Here is a 27,295-nt window from a genome sequence, read left to right on the forward strand (position 1 = left end):
GCGCTTCAGCTCCCTGCCTGGACCTGGCAGGGAGCCGCCCTGCCAGGTCCAGGCAGGGAGCCGCCTCCTCATTCATTGCTAAATGTCTTGCAAACGGAAAACTTTTATTCCCTGTAAGTGTTTTTCTTTTTCTAAAATCATAGAAGATAATATAGGGCTAATATCATAGAAGATAATATAGGGCTAATGTCATATAGCATAATATAGGACTAATATATAACATAATATACGACTAGTATCATATAGCATAATATAGGACTAGTATCAAATAGCATAATAAAACATAATAACAAGTTTTCCCTTTGCATGATATTTATCAATGAATGAGAAGGCGGGTCCTTAAAAGTAAAAGGTTAAATGCCTGGACTTGGCTTCAATTCGGCCGTGGGTTTTTCCCCTCCTTTCTGGGTTTCCCATATAAAAAAAAAGTCTCCCCCGTGAATCGCCACCTTAACGTGGTGGAGGAGTTTGCGTGGCTCAGTGATCCTGTGATCTGGTGTCTCTGTGGCCCGAGGACAACAACAGGTCTTAAGAGAGTCCTGACTAAGAGCGATTCAAAAAAACATTCAAAATATCTGTATTTCCCAAAAAAACACAATCCAACACACAGAAAAGAAAGGTTCTTAAATGGCAGTGGGTTCTACAAAGAACTTCTTAAGAACCATTTCATCTATTGGATGGTTCTACGCAGGGTTCGAAATGACTTAGGACTCTTGGGGGGTCCCCTAAAATGTAACTATAATAATACTGAAGAATACCTTGCTACACTATATACTGAAGGCAAAATGATATTGACATATTTTGAAGGTGGATAATGGTCTTTTTTTTTCTGTTTTTCATGGTTTGGGCTGGTCCCAGTATTGTTGTGGTGTCTGGAGGAGCGGATTGGCTATAATCAAACAGGTAACCCTGTAATTGTGGAGCAACAAAGTTACAGCACCGTATATAAATCCCTGACATGACAAAGTGGATAACAGGTCATTCTTTCCTTGAGCAAGGAAGTTAACTAAGTTACCTAAATCCACCAGGTGTACTCATTATGGCAGCACCATGCACCTTCAAAGGGTTTGATCAAATACAAATGGCATTTCTCATCCCTTATGTTAATAGGATTTGTAAAACAACTAGCCGCTGGATTGAATAATAATGATGTCTATAAAGACTGTACCTACATTAGATGGTTTACTTTGTTTTAAAGTAGTCAATCTATAACCTGAACTAAAATCTTTAGGGACACTTTTTTTTAAAAAAAAGGAAGATATTCTAACATGACCAAAAGCCATTTATGACAATAATCCAATAGTAACCACATTATTCGAAATCAACATGTTAAGTGACCAGGCACATATTTTATTTATTTGTTAACAACTTCATCAGGTTAGTGACCAATTGACCAATACATCTACAATTTCACCCAACAACATCCATGGTATAACAAAGGCACAATTTACCCTTGACACACCCCCATCACAACCACCCCCCCCCCCCCCCCCCCAAAAGAAAAAAAGGAGGAACACAACATTTTCCGGGTGCTAATGTTACAGGTACCAGGATTGGTACCAAGTATGCAGATAATGTCACACAAATGACACGCAGCTCTTTCACATCTCGGTCATTGCGCTTCGCGCCGCAGAATGAGGACATTTATTTAACATATTCACAATAAAGTGCAAAACATGGTAAACTATTTCTTAACAGTCTTTTACAATGTCACAGGAAATGTTCAGAGCCAACCACAGTACTCTCGGTGGATGTAGCGGCGTGGCGCCATTTTTGCTAGCGCGGCACACCGAGGAATAAACTAAACATCCACACAAACACTCATAGATACAGTTACAGACATTCATATGCTGGCAAGCTAAACGCCAAAACAATACCTCCATCCAAACAAAGTCATTCATTACTTATTATTTTCCTCACCCACCTGTAAACAGAACACACAAATGACACGCAGCTCTTTCACATCTCGGTCATTGCGCTTCGCGCCGCAGAATGAGGAAACGTCACTAACAAAGTTGTGGTCGTAAAGTGTTCCACTGCAGCGAAACCGGTCTATGGCGAAATAGAGCGCCACTCTGCCCCCTGCTGGCTATAGGGTGTAATGTACACGCAATACAAGTAATCTTAACAGTTTCAGTTACATACATTTACATACAATATACTGTACACTATACTGTGTTACCAAACACATTGACACACATGTGTAAACACATTGGTGGGCGTCACACACTACCCGACAAAATAACAAAATGGCTCCTGACATTTTCCAAAATTCAAAAGTCTCAAATTTATCAATATACTTATAACTCAATTTCACAACGTCAAAAACTCCCTTTAATATCAATAAACAGGTGTTGTGTATGGCATGTATGTTGGTGGCGTGTATGGTGCATGTTGGTATGTGAGTGGGAAATGGTAAGGTGGACCCCAAAATGGTAAGTATGGTGAAATGTATGCCCCAACTGTGTTAACTGTGGGATTCGGTTGTAATGAAGGCTGGCCAAGTGTGTTGTAGGTAAACATGTGCCTCGGCTTTCTTTCCCTAGCAGATCGCCTAACCTCTGTCTTAATGTTTGCTGGGGGTGGGGTCACTTGTCTCTCATGTCCAGTCTCTGTTTCCATTTGGACTGACAAGGGGAAATGTGCATTTTCCTGAGATCTTTCTGTCTGTCTTGTTTCATCTCTTGTAAGTGCTGAAGCTGGATCAGGTACATATTCATTCTCAGTGTGTTGTAGTTGTCTTTGCTCTTCTCTTTCAGGCACTGTAACTGGATCAGGTAAGTGTTCATTCTGAAACCAGTTTACATCTCTTAGAGACCCTTGGTTTGATCCTCTCTCGGTTGTATCATGTCTTTCAGGCACTTGGACCGAACCTCTCTGTTCTTTTCTGCTGACAGGTACCCGGAGCCAATAACCTCCAGTGCTCTGTTCATCCTCTGAATCATCTGAGTTGTCGCTCTCATTGGTTTCTTCCTCCAAATCACTGATTCTGGCGTGCCTTTTCCTCTGTCGTGGCTCAGGTACAGACTTCTCTGCACAAAGAGGAGTATCAACAGGTAGGTCGCTCACAGGTAACAGCAGATTTTGCGATGCAAAGTTCTCCTTTTAAGCTTATCTCCAGCCTCTGGATAGACAACATACAAAGGATTTTCAGACACTTGTTCCTTAACTACGTATATGGTCTTCTCCCAGTAGGACCGTAGCTTCCCGGGCCCTCCTCGCTCGTTGAGGTTCCTTACCAGCACACTGTCCCCCGACTGCAGAACTGCTCCTTTCATCTTGCTGTCGTAATAGGATTTCCCTCTAGCACTTGACTTCTTACTGTTTTCATTTGCAATCTGATAAGCATCAGACATTCTCTTTGCCCACGTTTGTCCCTTAGGTGTGACAAAGTCTGTATCTCCCATCCGGCCAAATAAAAGATCGATTGGCAGGCGTGGATGATGTCCATAAAGCAAATAGGGCGAGTAGCCAGTTGCCTCGTGTCGGGTACAATTGTACGCATGTACAATTTGAGGGAGATGGTCCTTCCAGCGCTCTTTCTCCTTGTCTGCCAGCGTTCGCAACATCTGCAGTAAGGTGCGGTTAAACCTCTCGGCTGGGTTACCTTGTGGGTGGTATGGCGACGTTCTGGAATGACCAACCCCTGACAACTTCTGAAGTGTCCGAAACATCTCGTTCTCAAACTCACGGCCCTGATCGTGGTGTAGTTTCGACGGATAGCCAAACCGTGGTATGAAGTCATTATATATGCGCTCTGCCGCCGTCCGTCCAGATTTGTTTTTTGTAGCGTAGGCTTGGGCGAATCGTGTGAAATGATCAACTACTACCAGTATGTATTGGTAGCCTCCTCGACTGGTCTCAAGATGTAAGTAGTCCACACATACAAGCTCCAACGGGGAACTAGTAGTTATACTACCCATGGGGGCACGCGTGTGGGTGACAGGTTTCTTTTGTTTTATACAAGGGCACTTTCTCGTGGCATAGTCCTCTATCTCTCTCTTCATATAAGGCCAATAAAACCGTTCCCTAGCCAGGTGAATCACCCTCTCAGTTCCCACATGTCCCATCGCGTTGTGAAGATGTTTCAATGCCACATGTTTGTATTTTGCCGGCAAGACGAGCTGCTGTCTTTCATCAGTCCGTCTGTACAGAAGCCCATTTTCCAAATGTAGTTTGTTCCACTCATGTAAGAGCTTTCTGGTGAGGAGATTTGCTGTTTTCCGTGTCTCATCGTTAGGAACTGCGCTTGCTTCTTTGAGCCTCACAACCTCTCCAATGGTAGGGTCTTCTCCCTGTGCTCGAACAAGTTCGTCGTGACTTATTGTTGGCAGGAGCATACGCGACTCTTGGCTTGTGCTGTAGAGGGAAGAGATATGCAAAGCAGCAATCCAAGCAACATCCTTCTTCTGAGCTGCTTTGTTCCCATCCCAAGTCGTGCAAATAACATCTTGGGAAAGCTCCTCAGTGCACAATGTGATGTGTTTCTGTATATGGAATGCAGTACTCCCTAAGGGAGCCAATTCAAATGGCGGAAAATCTAGTTAGGCACATTTGCATACCATGGTTGACTTTTTTGTAAAGCATGTCGAAGAGGACCTGTGTGCCAACTTTCAAGTTGATCGGACATCGGGGGTGGAAACTGGCCTAGTGTGGTCTTTTTTTAAATTTCTAGAGGGCACTATAGAGACATTTCTTTATTCCCAAATGTGAGACCCAAAAATTATAAAAAATTTAACAGTACAGATATCCATGCCAAATTTAACAACTTTTTGAATATGATGAAGGCCCCAAAAAGGCCCCCCGGTTTGTGAGAATAATAATAATTCCTTCAAATACAATAGGTTCCACTACGACTAGTCGTAGCGAGGACCCTAATAATTAAATATTTTGGTCGACATATAAAAATATTGAACATATAAAAGATAAGACAGATAAAAACATTTTTGTTTAAAATCATGAAAAAAGAAAAAAAGAAAATCATGGCAAAAAACTGAAAACGTTTTAGATCAATAAGCGTAGGAAAAAAATAAAATACATTTTAGGTCAAAAAAGTCTTGAAATAGAAGTTAAAATATAATATTTTTAAAAATAGTCATAGAAAAATATTCCAATTGTGTTAAGCCCAAAAAAATGGAATAAAAATTAAGAACATTTTTTTTTTTTAAATGCCATTAATAAAAGTCAGAAAATATTTGGTTGAGGTAATAGACAATTTAAAACAAAGTTTTTAAATAAGGTCAAAATATTTTAGGTATGAAAATATACCCACATTTGTTTTTTAAAATATTAGGTCGAAATACTTTTCGAAAAGTCGCTAAGTCTAAATATGTAAGGTCCAAAAATGTCACGAACAAGGGGGTCGGAGACCATTTGATTGACACCTCAGACCAAAACATCAGAACAAAAAACTAATCCAAAGTTGATTCGGTTCATACTTTTATTAGTATGATTCCCTCTCGTGATTCTCAAAGCACGACCCACCTTCAGATGGGGGCCGGTGAGACGTGCACAACAAGTCGACTCGTGGCTGGGGGGGGGGATCCCTAAATAAATAACCTTTGATATTAAAGCCAAATCGCAGAAAGATAAATAATATTTCATTTTTATGAAGTACATAATATTATGTGTTTTACACGGCTTCACCCTGTTTCTGTGACCAGATGTTGCTGCTGATGTTTCTCCACTAATTCAACTCCTGTCTATTGAAGCATTAATCCGAACCACTTAAATTCCCAGAAGGCACCGGGAGCGATTGACATTGAGACGGATTGTTAAGCCCTGGAATAAAAGGTGTTCTGTGACCATTCAACTCTTCAAAGACATCTTCTTTGTGTGTCCCCCCCCCACCCCCCCAGATCGTGACGGCCGCCCCGCAGAAGTCAACCTGGGGCTGCAGTGGCTGGAGTACATGGACAACAAGGTGGGGGTGTGAGGACGTCCCCGGAGACAGCGAGCGGCTGCACGGACGCACACAAAAACATTACAGTTAAACAACAACGAGACACAAACACAGAATGCTACACAACTCGAGACAAAAAGACGACTCCGAGGGGACACAAGGGAGGGGGGGGGGGGGGTCTTTTGACACCACGAACACGTTACATGTTCCGTCTGATGTCTCTCACCGAGGAGAAGACAATGGACATCAGACTCTAACCCATAAAATAAAAGAGACAAACAGCAGTGAGAAGTGAAGCTGTAACTTTACTAACGCGTCTATGGGCGCCTCCCTAAAGTCCCTTTGACGTCCCTCAGGCCACCAACCTGATCACCAAGAAGGAGCTTCTGACCGTGGACCCCGACACCGACGACGGCTTCTTGGAGAACAAGATGAACCCCGGCGACGCCGTCAGCTCCTTCACTCAAGGTACTTTCCACCTTTCACCACTGCTGAGAAGACGTGGAACTAGAGGCTGAGACCATGGACTCACGTTTACAACCTTTACAAAGCATTAGAGAAGTAGTCATTTTCTCACGGACGTCTACGGGACCAGAGGAGTCGCCCCCTGGTGGCGGGTAGAGAGAAAGCAGCTTGTTAATGTTCTAACTTCTACTTCATCAGACCTCACGGTGAGAAGGACACAGACCAACTGATCCTATTCTTCTGTTTGTCAACACTTCCTGAAGCTCGGAGACTCTTGTCCTTCTTTTGTCTCTCGGCCCTCGATTACAAACTAATTGCTTTTCTGGAAGCTTTAAAAGAGACTGTTTTTTATTCCAGTCACAGCAACAAAAGCAAGAGTCTGCAAATGGTTTCAGGTCGTTGTTACCCAGCGACCTCATTAAGAGCCTTAGAATCACTACCAAGTATATTTAGCAATAATCATTGTTTCATGGTGGTATATCTGCATCGATTAGTTACTTAAACGGTAGATTCATTAAAAGAAAATATATATATGTAACTAATTTGATTTTTTGTTATTTTTTAAAATCCAAACTAGCTTCATTTTTGCAAGTTCTCAGATTTCATACGACAGTCAGATATGGAAAAAGTATTTGGAGATGTGAATTGTTTCACAATTTTTTAGACAAAACTTGAGTTCAAGGCTGAAACGTTGCAGAAACAGAAACATTATTTGGATCTGTGGAATTCATCTTACTGAGTGACAAAGAGCTGATGACCTTTACCGGATCAATGACTGTGATCTGCTGCAGCTGATGTCAACGTGGGTCTGATCCGCTACGTGCTGCGTCAGGAGGACGAGCGCAACGCCGACCACCTCAAGTTCCTGGTCCGAGACAGCAAGCCCAACGCGGTCCACGACTACGTCTTCCACATCCAGTGGACTCTCATCAGCTTCCAGCACAGCAGGTCCGCAAGCCCCCAACCCCCCAGTAACCAATACCCGGATCAATAACCCAGAGCCCTCTGTGACGCGTCCACAGCTACAACGTGAGCGAGGAGGCCGGCGTGGTGGAGGTCACGGTGAAGCGGAGCGGGAAGCAAAAATAAGTGACGTATTTGCACCGGGTGCAAACAAACGTGTGTCGCAGGCAAAGGTTGACAAGCTCATGATCAACTTTATTTGTGATGGTCTTCATTCATTTTCTTCGGTTGAGCAACCTGCTTTTAAAGAACTTTTAGTTGCACTGAATCCACAGTGCAAAGTCATATCCAGACCCACACTCCGGACCAGAATTGATGATGCTTCCATTCAGTTGCAGATGACTTTACTGTCACACCTTACTAAAGTTAGCTATGTTGCCACGACTACTGATTGCTGGACTGCACACCAGCAAAGTTTCATAGGGGTGACAGCTCTTTGGATTGACGAGGAAACCTTGGAGAGGAGATCCGCCGCACTTGCTTGCCAGAGATTGAGAGGGTCACACACATTTGATGTCCTGGCAGTCACTCTTGATGACATTCACTGTCCGTACAGAATAAGAGGAAAAGTGGTCAGAACCACAACAGACAGCGGCTCAAACGTTATCAAGGCATTTAGTGTTTTTGGTGAGAAAAGCCAAACTGAGGAAGTAGAGTCCGAATCAGAACAAGACTCTTCTGAAGAGCCTGAGGCTGAGTACCTGGACATATTTGAGATCCTGGAACAAGACAGCGGTCTTGAGTACCAGCTTACTCCACATCAAAGGTGTGCATGTCACTTGTTAAATGTAGTCGCCACAACAGAACAATGACACATACAAACGGCTATCACGAGCTGCCTTTGGGAAATGCCAAGCAATGTGGAACAAGACAGGTCGGTCATACATGGCAGCAGAAACTGTTGAAGATAAATGCAAGCTACAGCTCATCCGGCCAAATCAGACTAGGTGGAACTCTACATACATGGCTGTGGAGAGAATCGTAAGGATCATACAAGACAAAGGCGAAGATGCTATCAGAAATGTCTGTGAAGAATTCAAAGTGAAAATGTGAGTTTTTTTATATAATTGAATCAATATAATCAAATAAGTATAAAATAACACAAATGAAAATAATTTCCCAAAGTTCCCCTTCTTATATATTTTTAATATTTAATCCACACCTATTCCTGCAAGAAATGTCTAAAAATGTGCATTTGTTGTATGTCCTACAGGCTGAGTCCAGCTGAAATTGTTTTCCTGACTGAGTATTGCACTGTTATGAAACCTGTTGTGAAGACAGTCTGAGACCAACACACACATGGGGTGGCTCCTGTCGGTGATCTTCCAGTTACCAGCAAAACTCAGCAGATTGGAGACATGCTCCAAAATGTGTCTGCCCCTTATCAGAGCAGCTCAGGAAGGTGTCCAATAGCGTTTTGGTGGGATGATGCAAGACCATGAACATTGTATAGTGTAATCAGTTGCTAATTCAATCAACCCCAGTTTTGTCTATTTTGTTAATACTCAATAAACCAGTGTTGTGTAAGTACAGTAAAATGAATCTTTGCAGTTTCTGCATTGCCAGAAATATTAAATATTCAGAAGTGGCAGAAGTGGAGCAAGAAGGGCAACATTCATCAGATGAATAAGATTTCTTCTCCCCAATGAAGTCCAGAAGGTCACAAGGTACAGGGGAGCTAGATGGGTACCTTGCTTGTATCTCAAACAAAATAGATCTGTTGAACTCATTTCCACACATCAAAAACCTCTCTCTCAAACTCAACAGTGGTCTTCCTGCCTCAGCTGCCTGTGAGCGTCTATTCAGTATTGCTGGACTGTTATTCGCTGCAAAGCGGGCAAGGATGAAATCTACTAACTTTGGAAACCAACTGCTACTCAAACGTAACAAAAAGTTCATAGTGTAAACATATACAGAAAAGAATAGACCACGTTGTTCATTTGATGTTTTGTTGTTTGACAGGTCTGTTATCTGACAATGGCACAGTTTGGTCTTTAAATACTTGAAGGTCCCTGACCCAATTTAGATTTGTTTTGTGTCTCTTTTATTTATAATTTTATTATTTTTGCTATTACACTTCCTTCTTTCTTCCTTCAATTAAAAACAACTAGATTGAGATTTATTTTCCCTTGTCTTTTTTTAACTACACTAGAATCTGTTGGGTTCTGAAGGCCGAAGGGGAGACCAGCTTCCCTTTGTTCTCGTCCAGTCAGGATACGGTGAATCAAAAGTCAACTAGCTCGGGTTTTAAAAATCAAAAAGTATTTAATAACTAAACAAAGAGTAAGGCCTACAATTACAAAGTGAAAAACAATGTGAATAGTGATATATTTCGCGAAATAGAGATTTCCCCGGCCAAGTCAAAAGTGACTCCTCAGGCTGCAGGAAAGATCTGCCTGTTCTTCTCCCGGTTCGATGATTTGAAGCTCCCGGGGGGGGGTTGTCTTCGGGGTGTATTTGAATGTCATTGGCTCCTTCAATGTATCTCCTCCTGGTCCAGCCTTTTCACATCAAGGTGTGAACTGCCACGTGTGACTCTGGATCCCCTCTCTGTCTCTCTCTCCCTCACATTCCAATGCATCACAACATATAAGCTCACAGTACTTAATGGTTTATCACAGTTTATCTGGTGCAACACATTGCCTCATGCGGCTGTCTTGCATCCAATTGCTAAACTATTACCTGACAGGAACAAAAACTCCTACCAAAAACCCTCTCTGGGGAAAGGTAGGAGAAATCCATTTAGGTAATCCAGGTTTTAACATTATATCATGACAGGATGTTAATGTGTACAGTATTTATATGATTTATATGACTTTAAATTGTTATTGTCTATAATACATTCACTTTATTTAACATACAAATGTAATATCTACTAACATCACACGGACTACAATTCTATACTAAACATTGATACATGTAACATACTTCCCACCGCTAGGGGTGCACTTCTACTTAAATTCCTAACAAATCCCGCACCCCACCCCGCTGTTAAAAAAGTAACTCAGTAACTTTTACTCTGAGTACATTTTTAAAGAGCTACTTTTTTACTTTTATTTGAGTAAATTTTTAGACTGGTAACTTTACTTGTACTTCAGTAAAATTTTACTTATGTAACAGTACTTTTACTTGAGTTAAACATTTTGTTACTCTTTCCACCTCTGCAAATGGAGTAGTAAAAAGCATGTCCCGCATCCCCCTCTTCCTCACCCAAAACTCCTTAACAAATCTGTGTCTTTCACAATGTTGTTGTACTCTCTAATGCTTAGTAGAGTTAAATTAACACTTTGATAGGGTTGAAATGTAACTGCAGTGTCACACATCTTGGTATCAGGCTTAACTCCATGTAATATGGCGCATGGATTGGTGATGGTGCACCAGGAACCACAGGGTTGTTGGTTCTAACCCTGGCTTACCCATGTTCCATGTCAAAGTGTCCCTGAGCAATACACCTAACCCTGAATTGCTCCCTGCGCTAAAATTAAACTCCATGTGTTAAAAATGCAATGTAAGTTGCTTTTGATAAAAGCATCAGTTAAATAACGTTTTATTCAGTGTGTAGATATACTGTATTTTGACACTTATTCCGAGTTAAATTGTTAAAACACTTTGTTGAGCTTTGATTTAACATTGACAAGATTGGGACAGTATAAACACCAGCTTAGAGTTCAAATTGAATCTCACAGAGCCAATTTAACTCTCTGAAATTTGCTGTGTAGGTTTATAGGCAGCTATAAAAGGTGACAGAGAGACAAAGTACATACACATTTTCATTTTTCGTAGTACATAAATCCGTTTCGTCGCTAGCTAGCAGGCCAAAGTAATGGCCTTGGTGCAAGACCAAAGATGTAGTTCACTGATCGGTGTAACACACGACCAAATGGTTCCACAAACCTATGGCAAACTGTGACTTTTCTTGACTCTTAAAATGGTCTGATTCATGATGCATACCACAATTCAAAAATCTCCCTCGACGATGATTACGGTAGATAGGTCCCATGGGGACCAGCATAAGGAGCATGACTGAGCCACTCCGTGAAGATGAAATCAGGAGGCATCCTATCCTTCTGCCAACTCAAGTCAATGGTGTCTTAAACGTGCATTGTCTATTCTGACCAGCAGGGGGCGGCTCCGTTGGTCTGAATGGCAGTCTACAGTATGTTTGTGTTATACCCATAGGTAGTCTACGAGACAAACACCTTGCTTCTCATTTGATGTAATATTGGAAACAGAAATCTATGGCTCGCACCTCTATAGTTTTAACTCTGCTGCAATACCTATTCTACCAAATTGCATTATGCACGTATAGAATAAGTGGTTTTGGAGCTCTAGGGACAGGTGTGTTTAGAGCTGGACCTCCGCTGCGTTGATTTCTTATTTTAAATGTTTCTTGCATGCCCCCCCTATTTCATGGAACAAGAAATCGAAATATCTGAACTACCCCCTTTACATTAGGCAACTGTAGCAACCTGTGTATAACAATGTGTGCACAGTTGCACTAAAGTAAGCACAGGGTGTGCGTTTGTTCTGCTATGGCATTCCAGCCCACAGCCTACTAGTAGTGGTAGTAGTAATTCATCCCACTGATGGAGTAACAACCCCACCCCTACCTCCTCGCACGTTGATTGATACAGCAGCTCCGGCATGGGGCGGGGCAGCACTGCAGCAGTGCGCCTCTCTCTCTCTCTCTCTCTCTCTCTCTCTCTCTCTCTCTCACTCTTTACCTCTCTCTCTCTCTCTGGTAATGATGTATAGGATACACACGCCCCTCGCGAGACAGGTGGTGGCCCGCACGCCATCATCCTCTTAGAATAAAGCATACATCAAGGTGTTGACAGCCGAGAAAAGGGTCGTTCGGCGCGTCCCCGATGGGCTTCCAGCGCGAGACCTCCGTGATCACCGGGCGGACAGCGGAGACCGCGCCGATCTACCGCCAAATGTTCCCCAGCGAATCGCTCGAGACGGGCGGGGGTGCACCGACGCACGAATGAGACACGGGGCTCCGATCTGAGAGGCGCCGGGGCTCACATTTGACTCGCCACCGGCGGTCCGGGAGGTCTTTTCAAGTTATGGCTTCAGCGGGCACCGGTAAGGCTGCACAGCCCCCCGGGCCGCCGGGCTCCGCGGTTAACGGGACTGCGGCAGAGTTCACGAACATCGAGCCGGAGCTGTACGACTACAAGATGCACGGCAAGATGTGCAAGAAGATCGCTCAGCTCACCAAGGTAAGGGGGGAAGGGGAGGGGGGGGGGGGGGGGTCACCGGATCTGTCAGGGGCTGATTCGATGATCTGATGGCTGCCTCGCGGGAGCTGCCATCGCACCTCGAGTGGCAACAGCGGATCATCGCAAGTAAAAAAAATAAATAGTAAACGCCTACAGACACAGGCATGTGAAATTGATCAGAGGACATTTAGATAATAAACGTTCTGAATAGAGAAGCAACTCAAAGCTCTACCTGCATGTTCACCTTTATACCGTACAGCCAAAGCATCGCCATCGGGAAACTTGGCTCCGTGGGTCTTCGTGACTGACACGCCAATCAGACATCACTGGGAGCTTCAGGGTCTCCTATTTGGGAGCCAAACCTTCCGGGGCATCAATTAGGAGTGATGTAATTATCAGTTGATGTATGGGCTGTCCGCAGCATCGATTTACAGATGGTTGTATTTAAAAAATCTAAAAGATTTAAAGATTGCATACATGCCGGACCAGCAGAGACTAAAAAGGGTAGCCAGAGGCTTATGGTAATGCATCATTGGAGTAATCAATAACATTCACTGGACCCCGAGGGTGGAGGGGAAGGGGGGGGGGGGGGGGGTGCAGCGAGCGTTGCTATGTGGGGATTCTCCCTCTCTGCATGGTGCACAACGTTGCTTACAGAAGCAGGGCATGACCCGCCGCTTGTTGAGCTATGGCAATTACTGATGACAGTGCAGTTACCACCCTCCCTTAAGGACTCACCTCTGTGTAGCCTGCATGTGTGTGTGTGTGTGTGTTGCATATGCAGCGTGTCGTTCAGAGAGCCTCTTCCTAGGATGCATCAAAACAAAGACAAACACAGACAAGCTCGGGGGAGTGGGGTCAGGGTTTGGGGTCCGTGCTTGGAATTTGGCAAACCTACCCCTTTGACCGTATCCACTAAAATGAAACAGAAGCCAAGACTTGCTTCTCTCGCTCTTCCCATGAGCACAGTGAATACACCTGAAGCCTATTGTGCTGATGAAACATAAGAATCACGTATTCGGTGTAAGCGTTTTCCTCGTGGCGCGTGACACACGGTTTATTTGAGTGTTGGAGGGAGAGGAAGCGGGAAATGGGTCAGCTGTGGTAACCTTATATATTTATCAACCTCTGCCTCTGTGTGTGTGTGTGTGTGTGTACGAGAGGGCAGCCCCCCCCCCCCCCCGCCCCCACATTGGCCTTCCTCCATCCCTTTGCCGCTGAGAGTGGTCCGCCCCGCTGGAATGGCTGCTGCCAGAGTGTGTTTTCGTGGAGGAACAAGGCGGCGGAAAGAAAGCACAGACCGGCCGGCTGTTGTGAATGTTCCCGTGCGCGTGCACGGACTTGCGCACGGGAATGAACACACGGGGAAGAGTCTCTTGAGGTGACTCGCAGAGTCCAACGGTGACACATTAAAGGACACACGTGTGCAGTATGGCAACACGCTTGATTGGCAGCTCTAATTCTGTCTGTCTGACTTCCTGTTCTTCTCTCGCTTAATCTGTGCCGATGGTCCCCGCTTCGTAGTGCAGAACACCCGGTGCCCTCATTGATGTGTGTGTGTGTGTGTGTATCTCCCACTCCAACCCTCCACACAGTTTTCATAAAGCCTCGTCCCGGGGCTCCTTTAGACGGTATACTCATTCCATGCACTGCTGAGTATGAAGTTATTGGCAATAAGCACTGGCCCTGGTTGGAGAGGCCGACATGGGAAGCTCTATCGACTGGCAGGATCAATACGGGGATCTCAGGGCAATTTACAGTCTTCATCATGTCGTTGTAGTCGTAGGTGATTTGTGAAATATGTTTTCTTTGTGCTTGGAATCAAGCAAATTTCCTTTTGCATTCAATCCCTTAAACCGGGAACAAGGGTTGTACATTAGCCATGACTAGACATATGCACAGTATCGATTGCATATTATTTACATGTAATACAGCCTATATTTATAGTCCCTGTCATATGAATGGATGAACAAAAAGTAAGATATTTATATACATTTCGTTATCTTGTAAGTTCATTTGAGAGGTTATCTAGCTAAATGTTTTTTGGAACTCTGTGTGTGTGTGTGTGTGGCGGTTCAGGGGACTGAACCGCAAACCCCATCCAACAACACAAACAACCGCTAGCATCAGCCCGCGACCTTGATGGGGCTGTTGCTGCCAAGTGTGTGGAGAGACTTCCCAGAATGCTGTGCGGTTGTAATGTTTGGATGTTCATCTACTGCAGCTCTGGACATGCAGCTTGATTGTCCTCTCGCTCCCTCCTTCCTGCTTTATTTTCCTCTCCAGCCTCCTTGCTCTCACTGTGGCCAAGGAGGACTGACAAGAACAGCACACACGCACACACACACACACTTACGCACCCTTTCCTTCATTCAGAGTCCCCTTAGGTCCTCTTAAGTCCCGGGTCAAAGTTCATGGGTCACCCTCGTGAATTCACCGCTAGCTCAGCATTTGAACATTTGTCCCATCTGCCATCGATATCTGTTGCTTTTTAATAGGAAATCCATTGTAGATTAAAGGCGCTTGTGTGTGTGCGTTAGAGAGGGGGGTACACGCTCCCCCAAACACACACACACACACACACCATAGCTCACATGGAGGGAATGTCCAGCAGAGCTGTGCCAGCTGTATGCTGCAGACAGAGAGGCGTCCGGGCAAAATATGAGCCGATGTGCGCGCGCACACACACACACACACACACCTCTGCGGATATATGTGTAAGTGAGCCATCAGGGCTGGGAGGAGCAGATGATGACACAGTAGATGTGGAATGGGCGGTACGGAGGATAGCGGGGGAGAAAAGGGCCGTATTTCAGGTGTTAGTCAGTGACTATATGAGGACTCCACACATGGCCACGCTGAAGCAGTATAACCTCTGCGCTCCGGGTTTGAGGATTATTGAGTTACCACGTCCAATCTGCGGCAGTTTGCAGTTGTTATTATACTGGCTCAGAAAATATGTTGGTGTCAGTTTTCATTCTGTTTGTTGCAGTGCCCCCCCCCCCTCCCCCTCTCCCACACACATAGTTTGATGTCAATGATATCAGGCCTGTCAAAAGAACAGGAATAGAAAGAACAGTTTTATTCTACTACAAATAACTGGGCCAATTTTAATCGGTTCTTATCGACGGTCTGCAAATAAATCTTTCAATGTCAGCTTAAACTCAACACTTATTATTCTGCAGTTCCAAAAATAGGAGGAAGACTACACAAAAGTACTTCAAATCTCTCAACACGAGGGACAGAAAACCGTAAAACACTTCAACTCCTGAAAGTGATGTGAATGGCCGAGTTGATGAACGAGTAAATCCTTCCCTGTTGTTGATGCTCTCCAGGTGATTTATTCCTTGAACATGAAGAACGAGGAGCAGGAGGCGGCGCTGCAGGCCTTGAGTCACGCCCACCACGACGAGGTGCACCGCATCCTGGTGGAGACCTGCCACGAAGGGGAGGGGTCGCCGCTGAGGACACGCCTCCTGGAGATGCAGGACTCTCTGGATGAGCAGCAGAGAGCTGGGGCCCAGGTGTGTGTGTGTGTGTGTACAAAGCGGAGTCATTTTGTAAACTGTTGTCTCATAAGGGGTCAGATGAGTGGCACATAGAGAAGGCCAAAATCAAAGATGACAACGAGGACATTTCGAACTCTAGGCTTCAGAACTGCGGTCCTCTGAACTGTAGGGTGATGTCACAGCGACTGCGTCAGTTTCCCATCCACAGTCTATGGTGTGTGTGTGTGTGTGTGTGTGTGTGTGTGTAGCTCTTGGTTGTGAGATCAGCTGACCTCAGTCAAGGACTCGGTGTATTGCCCGTAATGCCACGTGTACAAGCTAGCGAATCCAAGCCCCCCCTTCAGGTGACCTACAATAGTCAGCCTAGCTCAGATAGCCTGAGGCCTCAGACATCGATATGCATCATGAGACACACATGCCTTTCCCATGAGCTCTTTGTGAACAGAATGCATGTCAGGAGACAGGAAGTGATGTGACATGAACCTCCTTATCTTTTATTTTATAGCGCCGGCTATAAAAAGCAAATACTATATTTTCATCCGAATGTCCCTCCCATATTATAAGCACACCCATACGAGAGTGATTAAAGGACGCCATGAGGAGAGGAAAGACTTGCACAATTAAACAGGTTTTATATTTTCAGGACTCCTCACTCCATTGTGAAACTTACTTATGAATCCTGGTCCTGTCACAGGCACAAGTAAAAGTAAATAAAAAAATCTAAAACTTCATTTTAAAAAGCAAAAGAATTTTGCTGTTGACATCTTGGATTTGGGCCGTTACCATGATATATTTTTGCACCCCGAATCAAAAGGACCACATTTGGGTGGCAGTGGAAACTGGAAACCTAACTTACTCAACGGACCTTATGTCTTATTAAAGTGGATTTAAAATTTATGCTGTAGCTGGCCTGTATGAAAATAGTTAAATGTCTTCATGGCACACCACCTGAAAGTGTAAAGCTGCTGGAGGCCCGGTCGGAGGGAAAGGAGGCAGAACCAGAACCTGCCGTAATCAAATGAGACGTTTTCTAAGGGGACCCCTTCTCCTTTGTGTTCGCAGGTGCAGGCGGACTTCGAGGTCTTCCGCATCCAGTCGGAGGAGAGAGAGCGTGAGACGGGGTCGGAGCTGAGGAAAGAGTTTGAGGAGAGGCTCCAGGCAGCGGAGGAGGAGCTCCGGGAGGCCAAGGCCCACATGGCCGATGCCCGGGAGGAGAACTTGCGGCTGAGCAAAGAGCTGGAGGAGGCCGCGGAGCAGATCCTGCAGCTGGACGCCACGTGTGAGGAGTTGAAGAAAGTGGCCGAAGAGGAGAGTCGACGGAAGGAGGAGCAGAAACAAAGGGATGACGAGAAAGACAGGAGGGAGGAGGAACGGGAGGACTCGGAAAAAGTGCAAAGGCTCTCGGAGGAGCTGGAGGCGCTGCGTGAGCAGGGCGACCGGGCGGAGGAGGAGAGGGGGCGCGCGGCCAGGGAGGAGAAGAAGCAGTGGGAGCAAAGGATGAGCGACCTCAACAAGGAGCGGGAGGACATGAGGAGGGGGATGGAGGCGGACAGGAGGGAGGAGCGGCGTAGGTGGGAGGAGAGGGAGGAGGAGGAGAAGAGAGGAATGCACAGTGCCCTAAAAGAGAGGGTGAAGAGGGCGGAGGCGGAGGTGGAGGGCCACCTGGAGAGGCTGTCGGAGGGCAAGAGGAACACGGTCAAACTGCAAGAGCGGATACAGGTACACAGGAACACACACACACACACACACACACACACACACACACGCACTCACACACACACACACACACACACACACACGCACTCACACACACACACACACACCGAAACTGGAGGGCGGTTAAAACGGAGGGGAGAGGAAATTGAAATGTGGCAGCTTCCTGTCTCGGATGCCGCCAGCATCATTAGATGGTGCTGACGGGAAGAGGGAGCGGGTTGGAGGCATGGAGAGGGGAGAGAGAGGGGAGAGAGGGGAGTGCGTGGATCTGGCTGTCTCACCTCCTCCTGCTCCCCCTGAGTGCTGCTCCCGCTGCCAACTCTCTGCTAATGAGCAGTTTGAGATGGGATGGATCCGCCGCACCACCGCCATTACCACCTCGCGCACAAGCATTAAGAAGCCCCGCGAGCAACCATTACCCGCCCATAGCCGGGAGACAGCAGCTCCCCGACCCCCCCCCCCCCCCCCCTCCCCCATGTTGTTCTCCCTGACTCGTGTCCTTTCCGTCCTCACCTCCTCATCTGTGTCAAAGGCTGCTTCCCTCACCTGTCTTTCTTCTCTCCTCCCTTCCTCTTTGTCAACAACTCCCATCTCCCGTCTTGCTTTGTGGGGGTGGGGGGGGGGGTTGGCGCGGGTGACACCACCAGGACCTGGAGGAGGAGCTGGAGCTGGACCGGAGGCGCGTGTTGGAGGCCGAGGGCGCGGCCAGGCGCGCGGAGGAGGAGCTCTCCGTCGCCAAGGAGAGGCTGCTGCTGCAGGAGGACGAGCTGCAGAGCAGAGCAGGTACAGTCTGTGCCCCCCCCCCCCCAGCCCCCCCCCCCACCCACAATTCCCTCCCGCTCTCACCCGTCGTCGTCTCGCCCGTCCGTCTGCCGCTGAGCTCAGTGCGTTCCCAACGGAAACTCTGACTCAGCGTTAATTAAGTCTGTAATGTGTACAGGGAACGCAACAAACGCCATTATTCATCCTCCAACAACAGCAAACAGTTCCATCAAAGTGTCATCACGCCCGGTCAGCACAAAGACATTTTATCTATTGCGAGACAGCGAGTTTAAAGTGACAGCCACCTTTTGTTGCGTCCGGCTGCCACCGAGGCTTCTACCCATCAGCGTGCGCGCGCGTTCATTTGTGGCGCCTCCTCCCCCCCCCCCCCCCCCCCGTGTGTGCCAGAGGAGCTGTTGAACCGCGGGGGCTGCGAGGCCTGCGTGTGCACCGAGCTGGAGGAGCTGAGGAGCCAGGCCAGCCGCCTGCAGAGCCGCAACCGAGAGCTGGAGCTGCAGAGCAGCGGCAGGAGCAGCGACCACGCCCGGCAGATCCGCCAGGTAAGGGCCGCGCGCTTAGAGACGCCGACGCCGCCGCCGCCTCCTGCTGCATCGGGCCCCATTGGCTGTGTGTGTGTGTGTCCCCTCAGCACGCCGAGGCCCTGTCCAGTCTGCGCTCCGAGATGGTGCGGGCCCAGACGGAGGAGCTGCGGCGCATCCAGAAGCACGCGGACGACGAGCGGGAGAAGCTGCAGAAGGACATGGACAGAGAGAGGGACGAGTTGCGGAGGGAAAGGGAGCAGGAGAAGGAGAAGTTCGAGAAGGACAGGAAAAGGCTTCGGCGGGAGAGGGAGGAGGAGAGGGAGGAGCTGGAGGGCGTCAAAGAGCGCCTGAGGAGGGAGAAGGAGGAGGAGGTGGACTGCCAGAGGAAGGAGCTGGAGGTGGAAAGGGTCCGCATTCGCCTGCAGCTGGACAAGAGCATCGAGCAGGTGGAGGCGGAGAGGGCCAACGTGCAGCAGAAGCTGGAGGAGGAGAAGAGGAGGCTGGTGGAGAAGGCAGAGGAGGATAGAAAGCGGCTGAAGGAGCAGGTACGGAAGGCCATCGAGGAGGTGATGAGGAGGCACGCCGCGGAGCTCCAGGGCGTCCAGGAGGCTCTGAGCTCAGAGAGGAAGACCAACCAAGAGGTCAGCGTGTGTCGGATTTAAAGGGGAGATGTATTGTGGGTCAAAGGGGTCAAAAGAAGAAGTCGTTTATGTCATAACGCTTCCTCGGCAGGTGTGTTCACGTTTGGACGAGGAGAGGAGGACCGGTGAGGAGCTACGCAGCGAGCTGGAGAGGGAAATGGAGGCGCTGAGGATGAAGCTGAACGACGCCACCAACGAGGTTTGACCACATGCCATAGCTCCAGTGAAATCATTCCTACGCTCTGGGGCTCTCAGATCTGTAGGCTGCGGTCTGCCATCCAAATGCAGGACCGCAAGGAGCAGGGGGCCCCCGAGGCCGCGGCACCCAGCGGGCCGCAGCGCGCCCACCTGGAGGAGGAGCTCCGTCAGGCCCGCACTCGGATGGCCCGCATGCAGGAGGAGGCGGAGAGGCAGCAGAGGGAGACGGCGTCCCTGAGGAGCGACAAGCACCGGCTGGAGGAGAAGGTCCTGGAGCAGAGCCGCCTGAGCACGGAGCGGAGCCTCCTCGACCAGAGCCAGCGGCACACCGAGGAGCGCATCAGGTAGCGGAAGCTGATTATTGGGAAGCAAAGGATTTAAATAGGGGATCAAAACCACTGGGATCCGATTCAGTTTGTTTCGAGGGGATGATGGGAATTCTCTATGAACCGATACTGAACAGTGTCCCGATGGCTGCCGGAAAATGAAATGAAAACTCCAGCTAGTAACTTTGAAACGACTCTAAAATCCAGTGTGCATGCAGACAATCCCCAACATCCCCGTTTTTGGGGGGTCTTTTCCATGCAAAAATGCACAAAACCTGCAGGTGAGAGATGTACAGGTTTCTGCTCCTGTAGCACGGAGCGAGATCCTAATCTCTGAATGTATACATAGAAACAAATAGAAAACCACACTAGCGCTCAGGAAAAAGTGTGATTTCTATCCCATCTGTGATACCAAACACTTCAAATGAGTACGTGGAAGGTGATGTTGATGCGTGCCTGCAGGGCGGAGTGCGAGGATCGCCTCAGAGCGGAGTTCAGGATCGAGATGAACGCCGCCGTCGCCGAGAGCGAGCAGCGCTGGCAGAACAAAGAGCAGGAGCTGCAGGCGCACATATCGGAGCTGCAGGGTCAGCTGAGCGAGGTGGGTCTTCTTCTTCTCGCCTCCTCCTCCCCCCCCCCCCCCCCCCCCCACCCCCCCGCGGCTCGCAGGGGAAGCGCACACGGTGGGCCGCAGTGGACCCGAGGCCCGTTGGATGAAGCTACTTTCGTGGATTCCTCTCAATCAGCGCGCCGTCATTGAAACATTTAAGAAGCTGCAACACAAAAAAATCGACATTTAAAAGGATTATGAGGATGTTGAGGTGATACTACACCCTTCTATAGTGTGTGCGCTTTTTAATGCTACACCATTAAAAACACATCTTGAATTTAATCAAATCAACAATAAGAATCTAATACAGTACTATATTATAATGTAATAACTAAGAAGCCATTTGTCTGCTCTATAAATATAAATATAAAAATCTATAATAAAGGCAGGACATTGACTTGTAAAGGAGTGTTTTTAAAATGATTCTGTTAGTGCTTTTACTTCTGTACTGGTGTAAGAAGTAGCATAATTAGGTCCTTAGTCTATTTACTTATTTCTCGAGTGGGTGGAACAAAAGCCTCATTTAACACTCGGGGCCTGATTGTAACCTCATCATCTCAGGATTACTGTACGCATACCGTTCCCTCGCTAGGCAGAGAAAACCAAGCAGAGCTCAGGAGACGATTGCCATGGCAACCCTGAAATTAACAGGCTGAGGAAGGAGGTCCAGGACACCAAGGAGATAAACAAGAAACTGAAGGATCTACTTCAGGTACCCTGAAATCTTTCATAGGTCTTCCTCTCTGTGATGAATAATTTAGTGGCCTTGGTGATGAAGAGGCTTTGTAACGTGATCCCACTGGAGTGCGCACGTGTCTGCTCCGTACGTGCGGCTAAGTGCTACTGTGTGCGTGTATGTGTGTGTGTGTGTGTGTGTTTATGTGTCTTAGGAGCCCCAAACCCAGTCTTCAGGAGAGGAGAGGCACAGCCACGCCAAGGCTCTGCAGGCGCTGGAGAGACAGGCGAAGGAAGACGTTCTGTCTGAGAGGAACAGGCTGCAGACGATGCACCACCTGGAGCTAGGTACCGCACACGTGCACACGTAAACACACACATGCACGAGTGGGATGCACACAGAGTGATACACACATTGAGAATATAAATTAAACACTGGAGTTGCTATCGCCATGGATACACTTCACCATGGCAACAGCAGATGGGTACCTGTAGCACTCGGGCAAATTCATTTTGTTATTTGCCCTTGTGTGTGTGTGTGTGTGTGTGTGTGTGTGTGTGTGTGTGTGTGTGTGTGTGTTACCAGATAAGCAGCGAGCCGAGTTGACCCAGCAGCACACAGAGTGGAGCCGGCAGATGACCCAGAGACACATGCAGCAGATAGAGGACCTGCAGGCCCAACTGCAGGCCCACACACAGATGATGGCCCTGCAGCAGGTAACACACACACAGGCCAAAACAACTTGTGTAAATACAAGCAGAAAAATGGTTCTCCAGGACAGATATTGACAACTTGCGTGTGTGTGTGTGTGTGTGTGTGTGTGTGTGTGTGTGTGTGTGTGTGTGTGTGAAGGATCTGAAGCAGCAGAACCAGTATCAAGTGTTTGAGCGACAGCTGGATGAGAGCCGCTGTGCCATGCTGGAGATGCAAAGAGAAAACGCAGCACTGAAGAAGCAATTGAAGGAGAGGTGAGGAAAGTGACACTAATGATATGACCTGTGGGAGGGCAGCGGCTGGCGGCTGTTTGCGTCGTTGGTTCATACGGCGACGGGGAAAAACAATCACAAGCAGTCATGGATGTCCAACGTTTGTTTTGTTTTTCATTAAAAAAAAATATTTTTTCTGTTCTCCAGGACACCTAATCATTTGAAATGTGTTCTTTTCTGGTTCCAGTCTACTTGAACAACCTCCGCTGACATGAAGCATACATTTATCCAAGCTGTTGCCTAGCAACGCAATTCACTGCTTTTCAAACAGAATGAATCCAGGTATATCCAGACAGAGTCAAATTCAAGGACCATTTATTGCCATTATACAACACAAGCATGCACAACAAAAACACATAACCCATATGCGACACAGAAAAACAGAAAAACAAAACCTATTCAGTAGTGCATTCCTGGATGCACATCTTTCCCGGCACGACTTCCCCTTGCTGCGTCCGGCTGAAGTCTTTTTTTCATCCTTGTTGTTTCGTGCTGCCCACGGTCAGACTCCTAGCTGGTTTAGCTTAGCTCCCATCTCGGCTCCTGCCTGTTGCTTTGTATTTAACGTCCAAACGGAATGATGGGAGCCGTTGTGTCATGTAACTCTCTGCAAGTGTAGTACGTAGCCATTTGGCTACATTTGATTTATTTCTAGCATTCCCGACTTTTTAGATTTAAGATGTGTCTAAAAGGATATGCATTACCTCTTGGTGAAAGTTTGTGTCACGCAGTCTGTTACAGAATTGCATGCTGGCATTTATATTTGTGTATACTGTGCAGCTTTATTATGTATTTGTCCATGTGTGTCTCCTCAGGCCCGCACAAGAGAAACTCGAGGTCGAGGAGAAGAAAGAAGAGGAAGTCTTGGATTTGCGCAAGAAGAGGGACGCCCAGCTGGAAGAGGAAGCACAACGTCTGAAGGAGGAGGTGGAGAAGCTGCGGGTGGAGATGGAGAAGCTGGAAGAGTCGCAGAAGCACTGGGAGGAGAGGAGGGAGGAGGATGTGAAAGAAGAAGAGGAGGAGGTGGACGAGGAGAAGAAGAAGGAGTGTGAGGAGGACAAGAGGAGAGAGGAGGTGGAGGAGATCAGGAGGAAGCACAAGAAGGAGATGCAGAGCCTGGTGTCCGAGTACAGCAGCGCCCAGACGCACCTGCAGACCCGCATCGTGGCCCTCGAGAACGAGTGAGTAGAGGGCGAGGGTGGGGTGGGGGGGGCGGGGAGGGGGGGCGGCATCTAGGGATTTTCTACATGAAGGCCGGGTATGTGAGAAAAGTGTGTGTGTGTGTGTGTATATGATTTAACTGCAGACTGCGCGAGCGGGAGGAGCGCTGCAGGAGGAGGGAGCCTCGCTCTGATGACCTGCAGCTGGGGAGACTCCAGGAGAGACTCACCGAGAGGGACCAGCTCATTAAACGCCTGGTGGTGGGAGCACACACACACACACACACACACACACACACACACACACACACACACACACACACACACACACACACACACACACACACACACGTGGTGCTAGCAGTGATAGCTCCAAAAAGGTGCTGAATGTAGAAAGATAGTCATCAGGGTCTAAGCCCCTCCCCTAAGTTTTAGTTTGACCTCATGACTATGACTAGGAGCCCCATGCATCTGGAGCATGGGGGGGGGGGGGGGGGTGTTGGTGACTCTGTGGTCAGGATGAATGCAATGTCCCCAGTTGGTTCCCTTTCAGGGATTTCCATAGTTTACACCCCTCTCTGTGTGGTCCATCTGTCTTCTAACTGTTGCTGTCCAGTGAAGGCAAAAAGGCAAAAGCAATCTTTGAACAAAGTTGCTGCTAGTTCATAGGCGTGTAACATGGTCAGAAGCTTCAGAGCTGGCAATGAGGTCAACTTGAGTTGAGATCAAAGAAAGACATTATATCCTGATGAACTTAGTATACATTTAAATTAGGAAGAATGCTGCAAAGCGACCTGACGGGTGTTATTTGAGAAGTTCTTGTGGCCAGTTGACAAGCAAAAGGACCGCGAGCGGATTCCAAATGTTGGATCACTCAGACCAAATGGAACTAGAGCAGTGTCTTCATTCATCATCAGAGGAGACCTAGTGTCCTCTGGCAGCGCCCTGAGGCTGCCATTTGTGCGCCATGAGGCCGAGCAGGAAACGAGCAGCCCCCCCCCCCCCCCCCCCCCCCCAGACACCACTCCACAACAACACAACAACAACCAGGAGCCACGTAATGACGCTCCTTCCTTGTCCTCCTTTCCTCCAGGAAGAGAGGCATCAGATGCAGCTCCAGCCGCCCGTTGCCGGGGACAACGGCACCCTGAGGTCGCACGACAACAAGTCCCGCCCCGGGAGCGTCACGCCGACCATGAGGGTGAGTGCATGGGTTCATAGAAGCGAGACGGGTGCCATCCCAAAGCGCTCGCTTCCATCCCTCCACAGGGCCAGGGTCAGTCATAAAGACCCGCCCTCGCTGCCTTCAGCTACATTTAAGAAGAAGAAGAGAAAAAACACAGCCTATATATATTTATTTGAAATATTATTGCATTACCTATTCATCAAGAAGAAATGATACATTTTTAGGGACAATAAGGAGAATATAGAATTTAATGTCTTATTTTAGGATGTAATCCCTGTAAGAAGGACTGTGTGGATGTGTCCCTCTAACAGAGAAATCGCGTGGAGTCTCCTCCTCACGTCGCCAGCGTCCCCGGCCTCCACGACCGCGGCGTCTTCGTACCCACCTCCTCGTCCTCCTCGTCCTCCTCCGTCCATCAGCGCTCCTCCTCCACCCTCCCTCACCAGCCCACCTCCCAACCGCAGACCTCCCCTCACTACTCCACCTCCTCCCTCCCGCACAAGCACACCTCCCTCTCCCTCGGCCGGCATTCCTCCCCGTCCCTGCCCCGCTCCACCAGATCCCGGACCTCCTGCGTCCCTCCCACGCCGGCGCCCACCGCCCCGCTGCCGGTCTGCCCCTCGCCGCAGACGGGCATCCGCTACGTGGCGCCCTCGTGCCAGGAGCCGCACGTGCACCTGCGGGGCCAGTCAGCCAGGTACGGACATGTTGCGGAGGTAGAGAGGAGTGAACGGGACGCGGCCCTCAGAATGTGTGCTCCGGATCGCACCGGCACCCGAGGCCACTAAGCATGCAAACTCATTCATTGAAAATATTGCCGTCAATCAAACGATCAAAGTTTGTTCCAGACTCAGGGTCAACTGAGAAACCAGCACAGTGCTTAGGGCTCACAAGAACAGCTGTTCTAATTTCTCCACAGCTGGTAATGGTACCGTGTATTACTGAGCCTCACCAAAGCTATTTACTTCATAATGTAGTTGAATTGTAATATTAATGACTAAATCTTTCAATCACTGTATATAATATGCGGGCATAGTCACCATGACGTCTCCCATTGGTGTGTGGACTACGTCTTTGTTTTAGACGGTCTCTAGAGGGGCGGAGCTAAGTGAGACAGAACGCGATAAGATTTTAAGTTTTATGAAGTGTTCAAGCTGTGAGACGAAACAAAACACAAAAATCACAAGGTAGCCCCGTCTTAAAGCATCCCCTTCTATATGCTCTATTGCGCTCTTAATGGACCACCAGCATCGGCTTCAGTTGTCAGAACTGGTTGCCGCCTGCTTTCAGGTCACCGTGTGAGGAACGTATTTACAATGAAGAATATGGTGGGGTGAAATAGAAGAGTCAAACCCTTTAGCTGCTTCCACAAACGTTTCCCTCCCTTTGATTCCTGTCCAATGGACGGACTGACGACCACAGCCAATGCACGTGTTTGCGTTCTGTCTTGCAGGGGCCCGTATCTGGAGCAGAGGGGGACAGATGGGCTGAAACAGGAGTGGTTCACCAAATACTTCTCCTTCTGAGCACAACGAATCGCACACACGCACACAGCAGCTGCAAGTACATTTACGCATATACAGTTCATTGCTTCTTATAAAGATCTGTTTGACACACACACACACACACACACACACACGACTGCATCCACAGACATACGGGCTCATCACCAGCAAGGCCATCTCAAACATTGCCTCAAAGCTCAACCAAAAAGTGCTTCTCAAACACATGCCTGACCTCTCCTCGGGAGCACAGGCCCGCCCAATCTCGTTCGTATGGTTTGTAATGTCTCCATATGATGATTTTACTTTTTTATTAAAGCAGTCTTCCTTTTTGTTTTTTAATTGCAAACCTTTGCTCTAATCTCCACCACGCGATTATTCCAGGAGAACGTCCATTTGTTGAAGATCAGCTGGCGGGTGTCTCCGTGAGAAGCAAAGTGTTGGATGTTGTCACTCCAGGTCCCGGTCAGAAGGGATACACGCCACTCACCCGTGTCTCAATGCAAAAATGTATAAAAATCTTGATGAAGAAATTATATAAAATATTTTGTTTTTGTACTCGCTTCTTCTTTCTATCAGGAAAAACCCAGATTTCATGCCGTTCTCTGATTGTAGATGTTAAAGTAAAGGTAGCTGGCTGGATGTGTTTTAATCACAGTATCATTTAATGTCGATTAATTAATATAGTAAAACTGATAAATAACTATTTACCAGAGCAAAATGCAACCAACGCAAAAAACAATCAAATGATCATAATAGGTATTTTAGTTTATTATATATAGTTTAAATTTCATACCTTAATTGGTCAACGTATGTTCACCAATACCGACCACATCACAACCACAAGCAACACAATGAGGATGTGGATAAAGTGTACTTTATGATTGTATATTAAGATAGAAATGTCATGATCTCTCTCTACACTC

At 47.5% G+C, this 27,295-nt stretch overlaps 1 protein-coding gene across 3 annotated transcripts; it reads left to right on the forward strand.

Annotated features, from left to right (window-relative positions):
- The first annotated feature begins 12,041 nt into the window (after positions 1-12,041).
- Positions 12,042-26,927, forward strand: fam184b (family with sequence similarity 184 member B). 3 transcript variants are annotated; one of them, XM_037471718.2, is made up of 18 exons: positions 12,042-12,555; positions 15,891-16,079; positions 17,127-17,783; positions 18,428-18,563; positions 18,951-19,102; positions 19,192-19,725; positions 19,817-19,924; positions 20,029-20,267; positions 20,712-20,850; positions 21,452-21,571; positions 21,750-21,882; positions 22,121-22,251; positions 22,388-22,503; positions 23,337-23,702; positions 23,816-23,942; positions 24,775-24,882; positions 25,179-25,564; positions 26,321-26,927. In XM_037471718.2, the coding sequence occupies exons 1-18, from the start codon at positions 12,400-12,402 to the stop codon at positions 26,391-26,393; spliced, it is 3,870 nt and encodes a 1,289-aa protein (XP_037327615.2). In that variant the 5' UTR covers positions 12,042-12,399; the 3' UTR covers positions 26,394-26,927. The 3 variants fall into 3 exon arrangements, with proteins under 3 accessions (XP_037327615.2, XP_037327613.2, XP_037327614.2); XM_037471716.2 differs by having other exon boundaries at positions 12,043-12,555; positions 20,014-20,267; XM_037471717.2 differs by having other exon boundaries at positions 12,043-12,555; positions 20,014-20,267; positions 23,828-23,942.
- The last annotated feature ends 368 nt before the right edge of the window (positions 26,928-27,295 follow it).

Source organism: Pungitius pungitius, chromosome 9 (genome assembly GCF_949316345.1).
Source record: "Pungitius pungitius chromosome 9, fPunPun2.1, whole genome shotgun sequence".
In the NCBI taxonomy this organism is placed as follows: domain Eukaryota; kingdom Metazoa; phylum Chordata; class Actinopteri; order Perciformes; family Gasterosteidae; genus Pungitius; species Pungitius pungitius.

What these genes read in the sequence shown, in the direction of transcription:
- fam184b (XM_037471716.2), top strand. Translation starts at nt 12,400, where the DNA reads ATGGCTTCAGCGGGCACCGGTAAGGCTGCACAGCCCCCCGGGCCGCCG. An exon ending in GATGCACCACCTGGAGCTAG is followed by an intron (nt 21,883 to 22,120) that starts GTACCGCACACG and finishes GTGTGTTACCAG; the next exon opens with ATAAGCAGCGAGCCGAGTTG. An exon ending in AGATGATGGCCCTGCAGCAG is followed by an intron (nt 22,252 to 22,387) that starts GTAACACACACA and finishes GTGTGTGTGAAG; the next exon opens with GATCTGAAGCAGCAGAACCA.